We start from the raw sequence: 21677 nt of genomic DNA on the forward strand, positions 1-21677 counted from the left end.
TGTTTTCACTGCGGTCAAATGCATCGAAACTTTGCCCTTTCCGCCATTTCAGTGCACGGCTCAGAGGCGTGGTGCACGGCTCAGAGGCGTGGGGCACGTTCACGCTGTCGTCGCTTTCCCAAACTGGAAGTCTACCCATCAAACACTCAGTGCGACTTCCTCACAGCGCACGACACCACCAGGCCCCTCGTGCTGCCGTTTTAGAGCCGCAGCCACCCGCCCCCCCCCCACCGCCCCAGGCCGGCCCCGCTCCCGCCGTCTGGATGGACTCCGCAGGCAGCCACGGGGAGCCGCCGTCTGCTGCCCGTCGCTGGGCGGTGCTCTCCACTCTGTGGTCTTTGAACGCGTGCCCTGTCCGTAAACATGCTGGCATGTATCCCCACACACGTGTCTGTATTCACCTGAACTAGGATCTGCCCAGCACGTCTGTTATGCCTCCGGTGCCGGCGCTGCCCCGGCCCTGGGATGCAGCCCAGACCAGGAACCTCGTGGCGGTAGGGGCTGATGCGTAAGGCCAGGCCAGCGGGCCATGCGCCTGACACTGGCTGGCGAGGCGCAGGGCAGGGCCCTTGTGGGTGGGGCTGTTTGATCAGGTGGTCAGAGAGGTCCCAGCTGGGGGGCATCCATAGGGTGTCTAAGGAAGGGCATCTGCATCACAGAGACCGGCAGCACAAAAGCCTGCCGTCCTGGAGGGTCTTTAGCGAAGCCAGGAAACAGGCGGAGCAGAGGACAGAGGGCTGGGGCTTCGCTGGAGGGAGAGGGTGGCCCCGACGGCGTGGAGGAAGGACCCGTGCGTACAGGGGTTATGGCACCTGGGTTGCCGTGCGGGGAGACGAAGGGGCCTGAGCAGGGTATTAAAATAGGGTGCCGACGGGGTTGAGGGGCACCTCAAACTCACAAGCACTGGAAACTTGCAATGTGACCTTATCTGGAGATAGGGTCTTTGACAATGAATTAGAAAGTAAAGAGGGAGGGAGAGGAGACCAGGGAGGAGACGGCCACCCCAGCCCGGGAGGCCCCGCCAGGCGCTGAGCCCACCGCCTGCGTGGGAGCAGAGGGTCAAGGACACAGAGAAGAAATCTCAGGGAAAGGCTGGTGGCTGGAGCTTCTGGGAGATGAAACCAGTAGGAGAGGGACGACGCTGGGACAGAAACAACGCGCAGAGGTAGAGAGAAAGCCAGGCAAGGAAACACCCCAGGGCTGTGCCAGCCCCCAGAGAACGAGGGCCCCACGGAGACGGTCAAGCGCCTGGCCCTACTGCCCACGCCCCGCTGGCCGGACACAGACCCAGGCCACCCGGTGCGGCCGTGGGGAGGGTGACATGAGAAAGCGAAGTCCCCGTCCAGGGGCCAGAGGTCAACAGGTGGCGCCCCGGGCTGATCAGGGAAGCAGGAGTTGCTCAGACCTAGGAGCGGATCACTCAGTGGGAACGGCCAGAGGAAGAGGGCGCGGCTGAGGCCGAGGCTGAGCCTGGGGGAGCGGACGCGGCTCTTGCTCGGCAACCACCTACCCGTTAAAGAGTCTTCAAACTAAAAGAGAACGAAATGCACCTAACATCAGCCACCGTGCACTCGCTCATTCCACAAATACATACTGGCGCCCCTTGGGGTCAGGCCCTGAGGCTGCTGGGGCGCAGTCGAGAAGAGGACAGAGCCCCTGCCCTCTGGGGCACCCATTCTGCGTCAGCCACGGGAGGCATCTTGAGCGTCTCCTCTCTGAAGAGCACACGTGGTGGGCGCCCAGCGAGCAAGATGAAAGGCCATGGATAATTAATGCTGCTCTTCGCGGTGGCCCGAGAGCGAGCAAATACATGCAAAACCCATCTCTGGTTTCCAGAACACAAGGACCTCTGAAATTACAAGACATTAAAATAAAGCTTCAGGTAAAGGACTCTTGTTCTAGTTGCAGATCTGACGTCAGACCAAAACGGAATTGCTCCTGAAAGCTCAGGCCCTGGCGTATCATCCGAGGTCTGCCCAACCCCCCCACCCCACCCCGCCCCCGGTGTGGAAAAGACGCTGGCCTAAGTGCACGCAGCGGCCCAGCTGCCTCGGGACCCTGAGGCCGGTCCCCACAGGGCCCCGGGTCCTTTCTCCACTCGTCCCTTAGGCCCTCAGGGACACGTCAGATGCGTCAGACTTTATTTGGGGGAAACAAAAGTTCCAGACCGTTTTGCCGGATGAGCAGGCTAGGAGCAGGTCCTCACGGGGCACCTGCAGTCATGGGGCGCTGGGGGCACAGGCGCGGCTCCCATCGACGCCCAGAAGCGCAAACCTGAGGCACCGGCTACGCTGGGGGGCGGCGCTGCCCTGCCCCACCCGCAGTCCGCAGTTAATAACCCGTTCGCGTGTACTAAGCGGGTCGCGAGCCACACGTCCCCGGGTCGGATACTGGGAGCATTCAGCCGTGAAGCTCGGCTCCCAAAGAGCACAGCACCGTCTGGGACAACGGGGCGGGTGTCACCCTCATTGCTTCCCTCAGACGGCGGCTTCTGAGAAGAGGACCGCACCTGCCCCTTCACCACTGGGCGCCTGCAAATGCTTTCCCTCCCCCGGCCCTCGCGCAGCAGACAGAGCATCCCTGCAACACTGCACTCGCGGAAGTGTCGACAGCCGTGGAATCAAGGGCCCACCTCTGTGACAGCTGCCACCACCCGAGGGTCAGCAGGCGACACTGGCTCCCGTCCACCGTGTGCACTCGGCAGCATTCGGTGACATCAGGCAGAGTGTGGTCCCTGCTAATCAGGGGCCAATTAACACAGACGAGCCCATCGTAGCACGTCAGTCGCACGCAGGCGGGCGCGGGAAGCACTGGGAACAGACGGGCGGGTGCATGAGCATCCGCCGCCCCACGGTCCTAGGCCCAGGGTAGGGGGGAGCGTTGGTGGGGAGCCCTGGGCTGGCGGGAAGGCCGCTGCACCAAGGCCTCCGATTCTTGGGGGCTCCTCCCTCATTTCCGGTCACAGTCAGCCTGCCTGGGCACCGCCCATGCCGCCTCCAGGCCTACCACCTGCGCTACCACCGGAGAGGCTGGCGGCCACGCTCCAGCTCCGCGGCCACGTGGTCATCGTGCAGCCCCTGCAGGTGCTGCAGCAGCTCCTCCAGGTTCTCCCCGGTGGTCGCTGACAGGGCGATGGCCTCTCGGCCTAGGCGGGCCTGCAGCTGGGGCAGCCGGGCTCTGGCCTGCGGGAGGTCGACCTTGTTGGCCACGACGGCGTGGGGCCTCTCGGACAGGCCCTCCCTGTACTGTTCCAGCTCGTACTTCAGGTCGTCCAGCTGAGTCCACGGCGCCGGCACTGAGAGGTCCAGCACGAACAGGAGGAAGGGGCAGCGCTCGATGTGCCTCAGGAAGGCCAAGCCCAGGCCCCTGTTCTGGTGGGCTCCGCGGACGATGCCCGGGATGTCGGCCACTGCGAAGGAGAAGGGCAGGTGGTCCACGAGGGGAGCCTGGGGCCTGAGTCCTGACCCTCTCCTTCCACGGAGCACCTTGCAAGTGAAGTCGTTCACCTTACTGCCTCAGTGATGCGTCAGGCCAACTGCCACCCGAGGCATTTCAGCTTTCAGTTTTGCTAATGCTTGGAAATATTTGGTTGACAGGCATGATGACAGATCAGTCTAAGAGCTACTTAACACATTCCAGTCTTGCTGGCTTCGAAAATGATTCAAAAAAGGGGAAAACGGCTTCCTGTACTCTATTAATAATTTGATTACCGATAGAAATGATAGAGTCTTCTGCAAATATAAAGTGCTATACAAATCATGTCGCCAGCAGGCGTACTATTTTTAATGGGTACATTATCTTCTGGAAAAAGTTTTCTTCTCTCAAAATGGTACAGGGAAAGCTTTTTAAATCACATGTTGTCCACATGACTGACGTTGCCGAGCTCCCCATAGATGAAAGAGAAGAATAGAGGCGGTGAAAAGGAATAATTTCCTCAGGTTTGAAATTTAAACTCCAATTCCTGCACTGCCACTAACAGATGCCTGGGGGAGAGGGTGGGAAGCAAACCTAAAACCTGACTCTGATAGAGAACTACAGTTTTTAAATGAAGAAAACAACGCCACACGTAAGAGTTACATAAGCACTGCTCTGAATCCCGTCGCCACCCTGACCCCCTGAGAGACCCTGGCGTCCTACCTGCTATTTGCTGGTGGTTCTCGCAGTGAACGACCCCCACGTGCGGGTTCAGGGTGGTGAATGGGTAGGAGGCCACAGCGGGCCTTGCGTTGGAAATGGCCCGGAGAAGCGAGGATTTCCCTGCATTGGGGAATCCGACCTGGAAGAGAGTGGGGACGGCCAAGGTCGGGGGTCTTGAGTCGGGAACCGGGGATGAGGGACAGCAGGGCTCCCGACGAAGCCAACAGGCTCTGATGGGAGAAAGTGGGCTGCCTGGCCGCCGCTCTCCTGGCATGTCCCCCGCCATCCTCCCACCGGGGCTTCAGGTGACACCCACCAGCCCAGCGTGTGCCACCGTTTTGAGTTCCAGGAAGAGGACCCGCTCCTGACCCGGCTGTCCGGGGGTACAAGTCGTGGGCGCTCGGTTGCCATTGGCCAGGAAAAAGCGGTTGCCCTTCCCGCCTGCCCCGCCCAGTGCTGCGATGAACTCATCACCCGGGTGCGAGAGGTCGGCCAGGACTTCGTTTCCCTCCTTCACCAAAGTGCCCACGGGGACCTGAAAAATGACAAGCGCTTATAGGGGCAGCATGAGACGGGGAGGTACAACTAAGCTCCACAGAGGGACGCGGACCTGGGAAAGGGCCCGGCCCTAAAGGCTTGAGAGGCTGACTGCACTGCAGGCAAACTGCATAAATGGCTTTTCCCAACAGCGCGTCTAGAGGAAAATCAGTGATGCTGAGAGCGCAAACTCTCCGCTCACAGGGAGGTGCCCGAGAGGGTCGGCGGGGGCAGATCGCGGGGCTGGAGACAGCGGGGGAGACCTGCGGGCCCCTCGCTGTAAATATAATCATCTCACGACTTTCTGAACAGGTGACACATTCACATGTAGGAAATCAGCACAGAGTCCCCGTCCAGGGTTGCCTCGTGGAGGACGGGGCCCCTCTGGACCACTCGGCAGGACCTGGGAGCTTGATGGCCCACATGGCCTACCTGGATGTAGAGGGCGGCGCCGCTTCGCCCAAAGCAGTTCTTCCTGCCGCCGGCTCCTCCGTCAAAGCCCTGGTACTGAGACAGGACTGAGGACAGGGACTTGACTTGCCGCTCAACTGGAAGTCAGAGCGAGAAGCGTCATCTCCTTCTGTGTCAAAGGCAGACCCATCTCATGTTAAGTTGCTTTTGTTCAGATTAAGAACAAAAGAATGCACCTGGGACAGGACTTCCCTGGTGGCGCAGTGGTTAAGAATCCGCCTGCCAACGCAGGGGACACGGGTTTAAGCCCTGGTCCGGGAAGATCCCACATGCTGCGGAGCAACTAAGCCTGTGTGCCACAACTACTGAGACTGTGCTCTGGAGCCCCTAAGCCACAACTACTGAGCCCACGCGCCACAACTACCGAAGCCCGTGTGCCTAGAGCCCGTGCTCCGCAACAAGAGAAGCCACCGCAACGAGAAGCCCGCGCAGCACAATGAAGAGCAGCCCCCGCTCGCCGCAACTAGAGAAAGCCCGCGCGCAGCAACCAAGACCCAACGCAGCCAAAAATAAATAAATAAATAAAAATGAAAAAAAGAAAAATCTAAAGAATGCACCTCGGACCATGGAATAAAGTTGTGGCAAAAGTCGCTAAACTAGCAATGTGATTTTTTGAAAAAGCTAATTTCTTATTTTCTTTCAAAAAATACGACAATTTTCAAACAATTCGAAAATTACCCATAATGTCATCATCACCTTGAAAACGGCTGTACTTACTATGCTGCGAATGCTTACTGAGGGGACTAGTTGGCTAGTATTTGTGTGCTCCATGTATGTCAGGGAAATCAGTACCCTTGCGGCACTTGACTGAGATAGTGACAGATTTAACCCTTTGACAGACTGTACCGGAATGTTAGATTCCCTGACAGTCAACAGTCTTTGTGTTCCTGAAATTAAGAAAAACCATGAAGCTGGTTTTGGGTGTATTATCTAAATGCGAACATCCACATAATTCAATAAAATGATGTCCACAGGTCAATTTTTGAATCCAACTTCCTGTTAGGATAAGAAGGTGAAAACTCCCCACCCCGGAGGCGCGCAGACACAGCGCGTTTCCCCGGGACACCCCTCGGGACACCTGCCTCTCAGGATGACGTGGCCGCCGTAGCCTCCATCGCCACCATCGGGGCCTCCAAACTCCTTCCGGGGCTCACTGTGGAAGCAGCTCACGCCGTCACCTCCGCGTCCCCCTCGGACAAGCACTCGGCGATGGTCCACAAAATGCCTTTTCTGCGGAGAGCACACAGTGGCCTGTCGTTATTAACTCTGCAGTCCTCCCAAGGACCAAGCAGTCGTTTGAAATGTACCTTCTCTACCCATGACAGGCTTTACAATTAGAAGCTAATGACACTAATATTGCTAATCGCTCCTAAGATGCAACTATAAGAAAGAGTTCCCACAAGTCACTGCTATTTGTAGGCAAACGGGAATCAACAACGCAGATGTAAAAAGTGCTCAGCGTGGAATGCACACCCCAGTCACGAACTCCACGCTAAAAACCCAAATAAAACGCGGTTTAGGAGATGACTCCTTAAATAAAGCGTCTTCCCAGCCTTTTCAAATAGAAACACGTTATTGAAATAACAGGCCTTTACTAATGGAGAGTTCTGTTCCTCAGGACGAGAGAAGGAGAGTGACAGTACCTGGGCCATTATCAGGCTTCCAACTAAGAACGGAAGTCTTCTGTGGCTGACTGAACAGGGCTCCTTTTTTAAATGTGGTGATGCAGACAGAGCCCTTATCTGAGAGCAAGTTTTTCTCTAGGTCCCTAAGGGAGACACAACCTACCTAAAGAATCAGAACTAACCAACCAGGTTAAATATATTTTTTTTTAACATTTATTTATTCGGCTGTGCCGAGTCTTAGTTGTGGCACGCGGGACCTTCATTGCGGCGTGCGGGATCTAGTTCCCTGACCAGGGATCAAACCTGAGCCCCTGCATTGGGAGCACAGAGTTTTAACCCCTGGACCACCAAGGAAGTCCCCTAACCAGGTTAATATTTAATAAACGTTTGCTCACAGGAGGACAAGACGTCCAGCTGCCCGAGGTGCCAGGGTGCAGTGTTGAGGACGGCACTCCCAGCCCGGCCGTCCTGTCCCAAGGAGCCCACCTGCTCCCCGCACATGCGCACAGGCTGACGTGGCCGCCCACACGGCCCCTCCATGGGGACCAGGGCATCTGCATTTCCATCCACTACTCCATAAGCAGATCTTTTTTTAAAGGAAAATACAGAAATACTTTATGATGCTCTGGCACCACCACATGGAAAAACCATGAATTACTGTTTCAAAAACGCAATGTACAATTTTGAACATAATGGAAATCAACCCGATGGGAAAAAAGCACAACTAAGGAGCATTGTACAGAAGATAAAACTTAAGAGTCAATGTTTACGTTCTGGGGAGGAGACAAAACCATGTGAAAACTTGATATACATGAGTGCACACGCTGACTGCCAAAGGAATTTTTCCACAGGAAGTACTGTTTGCCCTAATGAGCCTTAATTGGAACCTGCACTTAGGAGAAAACAAAGTGGATTATAAACATGTGTATTCTTGAATTTAAAGATCATTCGTGTTTTAAACAGGTTTTGGTAAATAGAATAAAAAACACGTAAGCCTTTGAGAACTATAAAACTGAAGGTGTATGTCCCCAGCCCCCAGCCCCCATGTCATAAACCAAGAACTATTCACATGTATCTAAGAATATATATAGTACACATCTCAGACACACAGGCTAATGATACATAAGCCCCAGGCACCCTCCTGGCGAAGGGAGCGAACACGGTCATCACGTCTGGCGCGCTGGGCGCTGCCCTGGGCCCGCCGCAGTTTTAGGCCAGCCCAGTATTTGGTACCCGCAGGCCTTCATCTCACGTCCTCATTTCCAAGGATAAACGAAGACAAGACAACAAGAGCTCAAAACAACACCCTGTGGCTTCGGAGGAGAAAGGGCAGTCAAATTCCTTCAAGGTTAGAAGCCTCACCAGTTTTTTCTCTGAGAGCAGTTTCTTCCTGGGAGGGTCCCGGTGCTTGGTGCAGTCCACGCAGCTGACCGAAAGCAGCCTGGGAGAAGCGTGCTGGGGAAGGAGCCGCCCAGGGCTGGGAAACACTCGTGCCAACGGTGTCCAGCACCCCACGCCCTCCAACACCGGCCAGGATCTCGCTGAGAAAAGCCTCGAACGTATCATGGCTCCTTAACAAAAGTCAAACTGGCAAAATAAGACATCTGGTTTAAAGCTGAACATGAAACCGCAACTAAAGAAGTGTGAGGGCTTCCCTGGTGGCGCAGTGGTTGAGAGTCCGCCTGCCGAGGGAGGGGACGCGGGTTCGTGCCCCGGTCCGGGAAGATCCCACGTGCCGCGGAGCGGCTGGGCCCGTGAGCCGTGGCCGCTGAGCCTGCGCGTCCGGAGCCTGTGCTCCGCAACGGGAGAGGCCACAGCGGCGAGAGGCCCGCGTACCGCAAAAACAAACAAACAAAAAAACAAACCAAAATTAGTGTGAGCATCCGGCACAGGAGAGTCCTGGTGTGTGTTTCTGAAACAAATAAATGAACCAATGAATGACTTTGTTACCTCACTCACCACTTTCCGCCCCGAGTCATGCCCTATTAGCCTATATGCTACTTGGAGGGAGGTCCCTGGCGGCCTAGCAGTTGGGACTCTGGGCTTTCACTGCCGCGGGTCTGGGTTCGATCCCCGGTCAGGGAACTGAGATCCCACAAGCTGCACAGCGCAGTGAAAAACCTCCTTAGCCTATATGCTGCTTGGGGGAAAGATCTGTGTACAAAGGATTTAAATCATTAAATCTCTTGCAACACTGGAATATACTCCCTATAGAATATCAAATACCTGCTAAATGAAAATATTAAAAAGGAAATCTCAGCCTCAAATCAAAATTTCTTAAAAATAAAAACACCCATTTATTCACATGCTATGGTGTTATCCTGCACAGTTTAAAATGGTCCAACTGGGCTTCCCTGGTGGCACAGTGGTTGAGAATCCGCCTGCCGATGCAGGGGACACGGGTTCGTGCCCCGGTCTGGGAAGATCCCACGTGCCGTGGAGCGGCTGGGCCCGTGAGCCATGGCCACTAAGCCTGCACATCCGGAGCCTGTGCTCCGCAACGGGAGAGGCCACAACAGTGAGAGGCCCGCATACCGTAAAAATAAAATAAAGAGGGCTTCCCTGGTGGCGCAGTGGTTGAGAATCCGCCTGCCGATGCAGGGGACACGGGTTCGTGCCCCGGTCTGCTGCGGAGCGGCTGGGCCCGTGAGCCATGGCCACTGAGCCTGCGCGTCTGGAGCCTGTGCTCCGCAATGGGAGAGGCCACAACAGTGGCCCGTGTACCACAAAAAAAAAAAAAATAAAATAAAATAAAATGGTCCAACTGGAACACAGTGGGATATTTCCTATGGGTGCAGTGGGTGAGCCTCCAGACTCTGCACAAGGACCTCTGCCCCTTTTCCCCAGGGTGACCTAGGACAGTTCGCTCATCTGACGACGGACCAGGCTGGGAGGGACAGGATGCACGACAGCAGTACCTGGCCCGTGTGAAAACTCCGTAAGTGTGAGCGACTTTCCATTAACTAAGAGCTGTTCACACCACTGCTCATTCATTCAACAGCTGTGACAATTATATATCTTGCAGGCGCTGAGGGTCAACGTGAGGAGCCTCAGGCCCAGCCCTCCAGCGACAGCCCCTCCCCCCTCCACTGTTCTGCACATCACCCACTTCCAGATGTCCCCGCTTCACAGGCACACGTGTGCCACATAAAAGGAAACCACTGAGGCTTTCCTCCCATTGTTAAGTATGAACCAGACATACAGAAGGGATATAAATGTACACGCACTATTTTAAAAATAATTATAAAGCCACCATAGGAATTATAAAGCCACGCACCCATGTGCATAATACAGCAGGTGAGGAAACAGAATTTGTCTTTTCCGCCACGCACCCATGTGCATAATACAGCAGGTGAGGAAACAGAATTTGTCTTTTCCATTGAAGCCCCTCCTGTGTGCCTCCTGCTCCGTACCTCTTGCCCCTTCTGAAAAGGAAATACTTTCTTGGTGGGAGTTATTCCCTCCGCATGGCACTGAAAAGCTTTGCTTTTTGTTTGGAAACAATCAGGTATAGAAAAGTTGGAAGAACAGTACAAAGGAAAGTCCGTGAATCACTTGAGGGCGAGCGGCCGACCTGACACCCACCCCCCCGGGACACGGCAGTGTGGCTCCCCGTGGACAGAGGCACCCTCTACGGAACCGGGGGGATGGCCTTTGAAACCAGGCCGCCAGGCACGCCCAGACCCCCGTTAGCCCTAGGCTAACGGTCCCTATAGCGTCTCCCACAGCAAAGGGTCCAGCTCAGAACCACGAGCTGCGTTTCACTGTCACGTCTCTGCAGCCCCTCCCTGACTGCCGTGCCCCTGACACCCGGAAGGTCACAGGCCAGCTGTTCTGCAGCATGTCCTCGTTTTCCCTCTGACGGACGTCCCTTTGTGACGAGACGCGGGCAATGCACCTTTGGCAGGAATTTGACACGAGTCACGGGGCCTTGCCCACCCTGCACACGGAGCTCCAGCGCAGGGGGGCCCTGCCCGGCTTCCCTGCTGTCGGGGCGCCCCTGTGTAGTTACGAGGACCTCGGGGGAGGTGGTCTGAGACGGTGCAAATCCCGTTCCCCTGAACCACCCACTCACTCGTTTCTAGGGGTTCGGATTCCTATTTTACTCGGTTAGCTACACTCTATTACTATCATTTACTTCAATGCTCAAATTGTCTCTGGTTTGGGCAGTGGCAGCCCATCCCTTGGCTTTGATGTCTTTTTTTTTGGCGGGGGGGTACGCGGGCCTCTCACTGCTGTGGCCCCTCCCGTTGCAGAGCACAGGCTCCGGACACGCAGGCTCAGCAGCCATGGCTCATGGGCCCAGCCGCCCCGTGGCATGTGGGATCCTCCCGGACCGGGGCACGAACCCGTGTCCCCTGCACTGGCAGGCAGACTCCCAACCACTGCGCCACCAGGGCAGCCCTGGTGTCCTTCTGACACGTGCCCCTCAACCTGTGAGCACCTCCCTGCTTTGTGGCACAAAATGTTCCAGGCTCACCGGGTACTTTCCCTGGTTGACCCTGAAATCAGCCTTTACTCCAAGGAGCCCTGGTTCTTTTAGTGGAGAATGGTATTTAGAAGGCCACCTGTGTGCTGGGGGTGCTCATGGGTCCCGGGGTGGTGCTGCTCGTGGGTCCTCTCCGTGGACAGAGCAGACGAAGGTAGACGCATCCACACACAACACTCACACCTGCAGTCACTGCTACACCGATCCACCCACAGTTCTGGAGCAGCATCTTTTGAAAACCATGGGTTCACACATATAATCCCAATTCCAATTCAACACCACAAGATTCTGTCTAATTTTCTCCTTCTGTCTTTGCAAGTCCATCCTCCGACTGTCAGAGTCCTGGCTCCGTTACCCTCAGTATGTTTACTCACCCAACCTTGACAGTAACCAAACCCTCACCTCCTGACGTAGGTGCTCTCCCCTTCCACTGGGCCACCCCTCCATGGGGACACCCTTCTCCTGTTACCTTCCTGTTAATGTATTCTCCTAAATACACCTTTATTTCGGAATGATTTTAGATTTACAGAAAAGGTGATATTTCCATATACATCTTATCCAGTTTCCCCTAATATTAGCATCTTACATGACCAGGGTACACTTGTGAAAACTAAGAAACCAACCCTACTATGTTGTTATTAATTAAATTCAGGATGGCATTTGGATTTCACGTTTCCCCATGAATATCCTTTTTCTCTTCCAGGATCCCACACTGCATTAAGCACTCTCAAGAGATATTTTTAAAGTGCTAAAAGAAAAAAAGTCCCACCCAGCATTATTACACAGCCCGTGAAAATATCCTTCAGGGAGAGAAGTGAAGTAAGACGTGTTGGGTGGTGGGAGACACTGTCTCCAAAAGCGGTACCCCAGAAAGAAAATGACACCACAGGGAAACCCCAACCTTTAGGAATGAGGAGAGAGCAACAGAGATGGTAAGTATAAAAGACTATTTTGGGGGGACTTCCCTGGTGGCGCAGTGGTTAAGAATCCACCTGCCAGCGCAGGGGACACAGGTTCAATCCCTGGTCCGGGACAATCCCACATGCCGCGGAGCAACTAAGCCCGTGTGCCACAACTACTGAGCCCACGCACCACAACTACTGAAGCTCGCGCGCCTAGAGCCCATGCTCCACAACCAGAGAAGCCACGGCAACGAGAAGCCTGCGCACCACAACAAAGAGTAGCCCCCACTCGCCGCAACTAGAGAAAAGCCTGCGTGCAGCAACGGAGACCCAACGCAGCCAGTAAATAAATAAATAAAAGTACCCATCCTTTAAAACAAAAAAGACTATTTTTTCCTTGTAAGAGTTTTAAAATATGTATGACTGTAGAAGGAAAAATTATAACACTGTCCAGTGGGTTTCCCATGCATGCAGAGGTGATTGCAAGGTTTCCACATTTCTGTGAAGTGGCACAAGTCTTAAGTCTAAGTGGATCATGAAAGGTTAGGCGTGTGCATTGTAATCTCCAGAGCAACCACTAAAATGTATTTCAGAGACATATCCAAAGGCCAATAAGTAGATGAAATGGAATGCTAAAAGCCTTTCCCCTTTCAAAAGAAAGGGGACAGCAGAACGAAAAAGAGGGACAAAGGGAAAACAAATAATAAAATGGCACCCTAAACCTAACCACACACGTAACTCAGCCCAAACAGGCTTCCAGAAAGAGAGCTTTACCCGAGATGAACAAAGGCATCTGATAATGACAAATGGAATTCGTCATCAGGAAGGCCTAACAATTAAAAATGTGCATGAGCCTAATAACAGATGCAAAATACAGACAGCAAAGTTGGCCAGAATTAAAGGGAGAAACAGACCATTCCACAAAGATAGCAAGAAATTTTAACAACACTCTCTCAAGAAGTGATGAAATGAGTAGTTGAAAAATGAAACAATCGAAAACAGTAAAGACATAGAAAATCTGAACAGTGCTATCAACGATATGGACTAATTGACATTTATATAACAGTACATCCGGGCTTCCCTGGTGGCGCAGTGGTTAAGAGTCTGCCTGCCGATGCAGGGGACGCGGGTTTGTGCCCCGGCCCGGGAAGATCCCACGTGCCACGGAGCAGCTGGGCCCGTGAGCCATGGCCGCTGAGCCTGCGCATCCAGAGCCTGTGCTCTGCAACGGGAGAGGCCACAACAGTGAGAGGCCCACGTACCACAAACAAACAAACAAACAAACAAACAAACAACAACAAAAAAAAACCAGTACATCCAACGACTGGAGAGTACATGTTACCTGTAACTGCCATGCGAAACATTCACTAAGACAGACCACACCACAGGTCATAAGAGGAGTCTCAATAAATTTAAAAGGAGCGGGGGCTTCCCTGGCGGTCCAGTGGTTAAGACTTCGCCTTCCAATGCAGGGCGTGCAGGTTTGATCCCTGGCCGGGGAGCTAAGATCCCACATGCCTGGCGGCCAAAAAACCAAAATATAAAACAGAAACAATATTGTAACAAAATTCAATAAAGACTTTAAAAATGGTCCACCATCAAAAAAATTTTTTTCTTCTAATAAATAAATAAACAAATTTAAAAGGATAGAAATCATATCAAGTGTATTCTCTAAACACAACGGAATTGAAGTCAATAAATATAAAATACCTAGGAAAACCCCAAGTATATGGAAATTAAACAACACTCTTCTAAATAATCCAATAGGCAAAAGAAGAAATCAAAAAATATTTTGAACTGAATGAAAGTATGACATACCAAAATTCATGGGATGCAGCTAACGTAGTGCTTAGAAGGGAACTTTTAGCTCTAAACGCTTCTATTAGTAAAGAGAAGAAAGATCTACCTCGAGGGTCATCTTGGAAACCAGTACCACACAAACCAATCTGGCTTACCTTGAACAACTAGCTTTTTTATATACTGCAACTCTTTAATTGCAAACATTTCTCCCTATTCTGTTCTTGGTGGCATTAGAGAATTTGATCTTCTCTCTAGAGTTGGAGAAGAAAGAAATAATTTTCTGCTTTAGATACGATAATACTAGCCTTCTAACTTCAGTCTTTCCACTTAATTTTTTAATAAACAATGTATTAACTTCCTTCTGCATGTGTTTTCAAACTGTGTTGAACTGTATTATTATTTTCGTCTTTTCTAATTCTAGAGTTTCTAATTTTTAACCTTCTAGGCTTCATCCTTCCTAAATATACTTTAAATTATTAATTTAAAAAAAAAAGAGAAGGAAGATCTAAAATCAGTGACTTAAGGTTTCAAATCAAGAAACCAGAGAGAGGGGACTTCCCTGGTGGTCCAGTGGCTAAGACTCCATGCTTCCAATGCAGGAGGCCCGGGTTCCATTCCTGGTCAGGGAACTAGATCCCACATGCCACAACTAAGAGTTTGCATGCTGCATCTAAAGATCCCAGATGCTGCTACTAAGACCCGGCACAGCCAAATAAATTCGTTAAGTATTAAGAAAAAAAAAAGAAACCAGAGAGAAGAGCAAAGTAAATGGAAAGACGGAAATAATAAAGAGCAGAAATAAATGAAACTGAAAACTGACAACTGAAAAACTACCACAGCTTAAAAACTAGCTCATTGAAAAGATAAACAGACAAACCTCTAGCTAGACTGACAAGAAAAGTAGAGAACACAAATCACCAATGTCAGGGTTATCAATACAAACCTTACAGGCATTGAAAGGGTAAAAGGACACCGTGAACAACTTTTTGCCAACATATTCAACAACTTATGTGAAACGGACAAATTTCTTGAAAAACACAACTACCAAATAAACACAAGAAAAACAGAAAATCCCAACAGCCCTGTATCTACTAAAGAAGTTGAATTTGTTATAAAAGAACATTCCCAGAAAGAAGACTCCAGACTCAGACTGTTTTACTGGTAAATTCTATCCAACATTCAAGGAAGAAATAACAGCAATCTTACAAAAACTTTTTCAGAAAATACAGGAAGTGAGATCACTACCCAACCCATTTACTGAGGGCAGCGAAAGCCCAGTACCAAAACCTGACATTACGAAAAAAGAAAATGACGGCGCAACGTCCTTCATGAATAAGAAGTGAAGAATCCTTAACAAAGCACCCAACTGAGCCCAGAAGTAGAGAAAGGATCCCACACCAGGACCAAGTAGGGTGACCTCTGGAGCCCCAGGCTTCACCAACAGTCAGACCCAGTCACCCATCTCACGGTGACACCACATACACCCGGCAAAAGTCAGCACCCACTCATGATTAGGAAAATGAAACGACACAGCAAACTAGGAACAGAAGGGAACACCCTCAACCTGACAAAAGGCATCTACAGAAGGCCTACAGCTAACACCACACTGATCGGAGAAAGACAGAACTGTCATCCTTTGAGATGGAGAAAACAAGGGTGCCCATGTTCAACACGTCGATGGAACACTGTCTCTCAGACACCGCAATAAAGAATTAAAAAATTAAAAAGAAAAGGTAAAACTGCAGAAAATATGAGTCTCCACAGCAAATTCCAGTGAAATCTATAAAACAAAGATTAGAATTAATATACAAAGAAGCAACGTTTTTGCTTTTGTTTTTTATAACTTTAATTAATTAATTTTGGGCCGCACTGGGTCTTCGCTGCTGCACGCAGGCTTTCTCTAGCTGCGGCGAGCGGGGGCCGCTCCTCGCTGCGGTGCGCGGGAAGAAGCAAGGTTATTGGTTAGAAGGTTAATTTGCAAAAGTCAACTGTGTTCTTCTACACTAGCAGCAAACTATAAAGTGAAATTAAGACAACAATTCCTTTTACAGTAACACCAATTACAAAAGCATCTAGAAATGAGTATAACAATGAACATTTAAGCCCTCTACCTCACTACTGGCAAGACACTACCGTCGTTCTAAGTGTTTTCCAGGGGTTGATGGGTCTAGCTCTCGTAACAGCCCTGTAAAGAAAGTACAGATGAGGACACGGAGGCAGAGAGAGGGGAAGTGGCTTACCCAGCGTCACAGACCTCTCAGATGGGAGGAGTGGGAGTGGAGTGTGAGAGCAGCTTGTCAAGGGGCAAAAACCACCACCCGGTCATCAAACAAGCACAGCCACAGCGGAGTCTGTTGGAGCGCTACGCCATCCACCCGGGCCGGGCTGAAAACCAAGCTTCTGGCACTGTAACGAAACCTGAAAGCGATCAATCAGAGGTGACGACTGCAAAGCCAACCAGCGACCTCAACTCTGAATCTTGCCTAAGGTGGAGTACTCCTCCTCTTTACCTTTTCAGTGTGTTTGGAAAAGTCTGCTGAATGCATGCCGTGGCTCTCCCTTGCCACGAGAACAAGTTCACTTTGGTTTCACGTGACTATTTGGTCTTTGTTTTCCTTCTAATGCTTTAACCTGCTCTGGCCAATAGCCCCATGTGGCTACTAAGTTGAAATTAACTAAAATAATTTTAAACGTACAAATTCAGTCCCTCAGTCACACAAGCCACATTTCAAGTGCTCACAGCCACATGTGGCCAGCGGGTACCACAATGGCCAGCACCCATTAGGACGTTTCCACCATTACAGAAAGTTCTACTGTACAGCGCTGGTCTGTATTGTACAGTGGGAACTCAAGATTCCTACTAGGAGACTCCCTCTTTCTGGGCCCGGCAGAGCAGAGTACAAAAGGTGGGACGGTGGTGAAAGCTGAGGGCCCAGAGTCAACCAGCCTTCATGATTACAGGATGGGGGCTTCTAAAAATGCTGGGAAGGTGCTCACTGCCCGGCAAGGGCTCCACTTTGTTCTGTAAAGTGTTAAGATCAGTTCTACTGGTCCATACATGTTATTACCTGCCAGGAGCCTCCTCTAAGATCCTCCTACGGAAATTTTAAATTTTATTCCACGGGAATTCCCCGGCGGTCCAGTGGTCAGGACTCTGTGCTCTCACTGCCCAGGTTCAATCCCTGGTCAGGGAACTAAGCTCCCCCAAGCTGCTCGGCCAAAAACAAACAAACAAAAATCCCTTACAACCACCCTATGAGAGGTAACGGCGCATGCTGTTATTTTTTTCCATCTGCTTTTCTAGACCCCTTTTCCACCCTGCTCCGTTTCAGAAGCCTATCCTGCATGACTACGCTCAGCTACCTTGCCGTGGGGCAGAGACTCGAGGGAGAAGCAGGAGGGCTGGCTCCTGACTGAATGAAGGTCGACTTCCAGCCAAGGAAGCCCCGTCTATACTGCTCTCTGCTGGTCCTGGTAACCGGCCTTCCCCTTATTCTGCGGGTGTCCAGGAGTAGAAGGAACTCCTCTGTTACTAGCGCCACATAAAAACACTAACTCTGCTGTTTCCCTGAACGCTCCGCTTTAAACTGGGCCTTTACAAACCCTCCTTAAAGTATTCTAAAGTGATGGTGCCATAACTTCTGACCCTTACATTTTGCATGCCGTTTTGTTTTGTTTACCACGCTGCCTGGCATGCGGGGTCTCAGTTCCCCCACCGGGGATCAAACGGTGCCCCCTGCAGTGGAAGCGCGGAGTCTTAACGGCTGGACCGCCAGGAAAAAAGCCCCTTTACGTCCACTCTAAAGCACTGGAGGCTGAGACTCAGAGAGGCTCTCGCGTGCCAACACAGTGTCCTCACTGCCTGTATTTCACAGCAGGGTTCTTCAAATCAGGGATGTGTACGCGACCACCATCCAAGGGAACCGAGGCAAGGGTCATTTTAAAAGTATCAGTTTTGTGCTCCTTTAACTGTGGACACGTTTTCTCTGCTAAAGCATATGTGCCTGGGAACTGACTTGCGTTAAAAAGCGTGATCCCCTTTCCGCTCGTGTCTTGAGATGGGCCCTCTACAGAAAGGCGCTCCCTCCTGGGAGCTGGCCCGAAGGACACGCCTCCCTCCTCCCGACAGGCCCGCGAGCAGGACAGACCCCGGTGTGCACGGCGGCGCGGACGGCGTACCCGGTGCCGGCCCAGCCCGCCAAGAGCGCCCTCGCAGGAGGACGCCGCTCCTGTGCGACCAAGTGTTTATCACGCGCGCGCACGCTCGCTCACGCTGTTCGGTGCAACCGCGCGCCACAGCAGGTACAGAGCAACGTCCGGGAGGAAGCGTTTCACACTCAGGACCTCGGCCCGAGGGCGTCTCCGGGCCACCCGAGCGCGCCCACGCGCGCTGAGGGGAAGCCGGAATCCCGTGCCGGGGACCCGAGGGCGCCCCCGGCCACTATTCGCACTCACCACGCGAGACGGCACGCCACTTCCGGGGCCGGCTCCAGGGGTCACTTCCGGGGCGAGTCCCGCCTGCGCAGGGCTCCCCAGCGCGCATGTGCGGCGCGGGGGGAGGCGGAAACGGAGCTGGTCGCGTCTCCGCAGAGGCGGGCGTGGTCTGCGGCGTGTGGACCGGGGGTGCCTCGGGACCCCAGGTCCGGCAGCCGTTTCCCCTCCGGGGCTTCCGGTTCCCCGTCACCTCACGGAAACTCAGTCTCCAGGACGGGTGTCGAAGAGCCAGTTTATTAATTACAACAAAGGCATAAACAACTTAGACGCCAAAGTCCGGCTGAAGAGAGAAACGGACGGGTGAGGATGGTTGTCGGGGAACGGGCTGTGCTCACGGACGAGACGGCGTGACCCTGTCAGTCAGGGCCGGGAAGTCACACGGAAACGCTCTCCTCTCGGTCCGAGTGTGAGCGGCCGCCCCGCAGAGACCGCCGAGGCCCGGCTGCAGCTGCGGGCGCGCGAGGGATGCTCGGGCCGGAGGCGGCGGGGCCAGCCGGCGGCCTGGGCGCTGTCGGCACCTCCGCGGGCCGCGCCGGTTACCGCTCGAGGCCCGCCCCGCGTGGGCCTCGGCCGTGGCAACTCGGCGGCACCGACCGCACGGCGTGAGCGACTCTCGGGCCTAAGCGTCTGCAGACATTCGTGTTGCGGAAGAGGAGACACAAAACAGTGAACGAAGACGAGCTGCTGGCATCACTTTCCCCACAATATTACATAAAAACGGACAGCACGTTAAATAAACATTTTGTTATTAATCATTAAATATATGAACACCGACAATCATGTATAAATTAGGAAATAGATGTACAAACTATTTCACAAAGTGCTTTTAAAAATATATACACAACATTCAAGAAATTCTTAATGTAAGACATTTCAGATTGAAGTTTCGGGATAAGTTTTTTTAAGTGTCCTTTTCCTTCAAAAAGTATTAATACAGCACTTAAAAAAAAACAAACACACGCACACACACATAAAAGGCATATTCCCAGATTGGCAAGGAATAAAAATAAACTATTTTCACAGTTCTCTGAAATGCTTAACATTTTCAACGGGAAAATTTTAATCCCCGATCGAGTTTGCAAATTAGTTCTATGAAAATAGTCAGGAAAGAACAGGACAAAATCAAGGGAACTGACTCCCTAAATGAAATTAACTAATGTCTGTGTCATTTAGCAGTTAAGGACTCTCATTTCAACAATTTAATACAGAGATGTATTTTTAAGCCCTTACCAGTGTTAAGGGTTTCTAAAAACCTGTACGTCTACAAAATAAACACGTGTATCCCAATGCATGTGTGATTCTCTCTCCACAGAGGAGGGGAGAAGGTCCTAGAACAGGACTTCTACTCGACCCGCCCCTTCTTTCCTCTGAGCCTTAGTGCTTCATCTGTAAAACAGCAACAAGTAATTGCCACCATATTCCCAGTGTGGACTGTAGGAATTCATTACAGTAAAAACAAATCAAAAATATCTTATAAACTGTAAAGTATTCAATTCTGGATAAAGAACTACTTTAAATTTAAAACTTAATAAAACATCACCTTCAGTAGACCTGATATATGAAGAATTGGATATATTTTTATTTTCTTGGTTGTCTTGGAAATATGTCAGCATTTATCCAAAGATGTTTTTAAAGGGGTCATAATAAATATGGATATTGTTATCCGGGCAAGAGTTGATAAAATGTCCATACGACTTATTAGTGAAATGTAGAACTTTTCCTTTGACCTGACTTTTCCACATGAGCTGTCTTTAATATCTGCACAGAATGTAAATGGCATTTACTGTCCTAGGAATGTAAAAATTACTCAAATTTCTCTCCATAAGAGCTTTCCTTCTCGTTAGCAAGAACACAGTACAATCAGTGGTGTTCTTTTTAAAAATAAGATGTGAATTTCAGATATCCCGAAAAGAAAAGGAACGCCTGCTTGGAGATCTGAATAAGTAGGTCCTGGAAGAAGTAGTATAAAATAACTTGCCGACAGTTTGGAAAACTTGGTGTCAATATTTTAAATTATAACTTTGGAGTTGGGCATATTAAATATTAAAATTCCAGAAATGATCATCAGATAAACAAGGGCCAAAGCCAAAGTAATTCCAGAGACTACATTCTCTTTCCTTCAGCAATACCACTCTCCCTGGGTAAGGCTAAACATTCATTGCCTTCATGGATTCCTATTTATTTAGGACATAGTCATTGATCCCTCTTTACTTTTTAATACAAAAGCATATAACTTTTTGGATGAACACAGTTGGTGAGAGACACAGGTAACGAGTGAGCTCTGAAAATAACGGTTCACAGCGTCTCCAAATGAGGCTTAGTCATCCTTTCCACCGTGGAACAGAAACTGACGTAAATCACAGAAGATGCCTCCCACCACCACCCCCATTGAGGCACAGGAAGAGGCTGCCATCCAGGGGCTGTGCACACGTGTCCAGCTGCGGTGCGGCCGGTGAAAGACAAGTTTACGACCCACAGTACGACAGTGCGTGAGGAGTGTCAGACCTAAGGTCTGTCTATACAAGTACGTGGACTATGGCCTCTTGTAGGGACGGCCCATCACTGGGCACAGAACACTGATGACAAAAGGACCCCTAAAGCTAGCTAGAAACACTGCGGGGGGCGGGGCGGACAAAAAGGGACAAGCTCTCTGTTGTATGGACATACAATACTATACACAGCACCAAATATGTCACACCATCAAAGCGCTGTCTTGCACCAGCGGTGCACGCTCGGCGTCCTACCCCACGTGAAATGTGCACGCTTCACATGCAGACGCTGCGTGGGGTGAAGGGGCAGCCCGCAGGTCACAGCTCAACTGAACTGTCACTGGCCTGTCCATCCCAGACAGACATGCCGCTGCAAGGCTCCATAAGAATGTTTGTCCTTTACTGCTGGTAATTTCCGTACTGGCCCTGCAAGAGACCAAGACACAGATTACACCCCAACAGTCCTGCGTGAGAGGGTCCACGCCCAAGGGTAAGACAGACTCCCCCCGCCCCCCCCCTCCCCCCCGCCAACACCCAGGATGAGAGGTGGAGGGAACATAAAAGGCAAGCGACCAAACAGCCTCTGCCTGTTTCCCCGAGGCAGGCAGATAAGCGGCCTTCCAGAAGCCACTATCCAGGCTGCAGCTACTGATTTAGGTCAGAGGGTGGAAGAGGCTGGTTCACCCAGTCACACAGCAGCTCACTGTGCTGGGCCTGGTCCAGGTGCCTCAAG

At 51.5% G+C, this 21677-nt stretch overlaps 2 protein-coding genes across 48 annotated transcripts in view; both read right to left on the bottom strand.

Annotated features, from left to right (window-relative positions):
• Positions 1-2124: 2124 nt before the first annotated feature.
• MTG2 (mitochondrial ribosome associated GTPase 2) lies at positions 2125-18495 on the bottom strand. 46 transcript variants are annotated; one of them, XM_067014098.1, is made up of 10 exons: positions 18141-18437; positions 16202-16379; positions 10048-10195; positions 8636-8682; positions 8133-8357; positions 6228-6375; positions 5107-5222; positions 4454-4672; positions 4138-4276; positions 2125-3409 (listed from the first exon to the last, which is right to left on the bottom strand). In XM_067014098.1, exons 5-10 carry the CDS (start codon positions 8334-8336, stop codon positions 3015-3017), a joined length of 1221 nt encoding a protein of 406 aa, XP_066870199.1. In that variant the 5' UTR covers positions 8337-8357; positions 8636-8682; positions 10048-10195; positions 16202-16379; positions 18141-18437; the 3' UTR covers positions 2125-3014. The 46 variants fall into 46 exon arrangements, with proteins under 46 accessions (XP_066870199.1, XP_066870226.1, XP_066870219.1 ...); XM_067014125.1 differs by having other exon boundaries at positions 16202-16367; positions 18234-18410; XM_067014118.1 differs by lacking the exon at positions 10048-10195 and having other exon boundaries at positions 8133-8341; positions 16202-16367; positions 18141-18439.
• Positions 18496-18668: 173 nt separating this feature from the next.
• Positions 18669-21677, bottom strand: part of SS18L1 (SS18L1 subunit of BAF chromatin remodeling complex) — a 29906-nt gene continuing 26897 nt past the window's right edge. The window contains exon 11 of one of the 2 annotated variants that reach the window (XM_067012565.1): positions 18669-21370. In XM_067012565.1, coding sequence (XP_066868666.1) covers positions 21344-21370 — 27 coding nt within the window. In that variant the 3' untranslated portion in view covers positions 18669-21343. The remainder of the gene's footprint in view (positions 21371-21677) is intronic. The other variant, XM_067012564.1, reaches the window with a different exon arrangement.

Source organism: Kogia breviceps, chromosome 14, assembly GCF_026419965.1.
Source record: "Kogia breviceps isolate mKogBre1 chromosome 14, mKogBre1 haplotype 1, whole genome shotgun sequence".
Lineage (NCBI taxonomy): Eukaryota > Metazoa > Chordata > Mammalia > Artiodactyla > Physeteridae > Kogia > Kogia breviceps.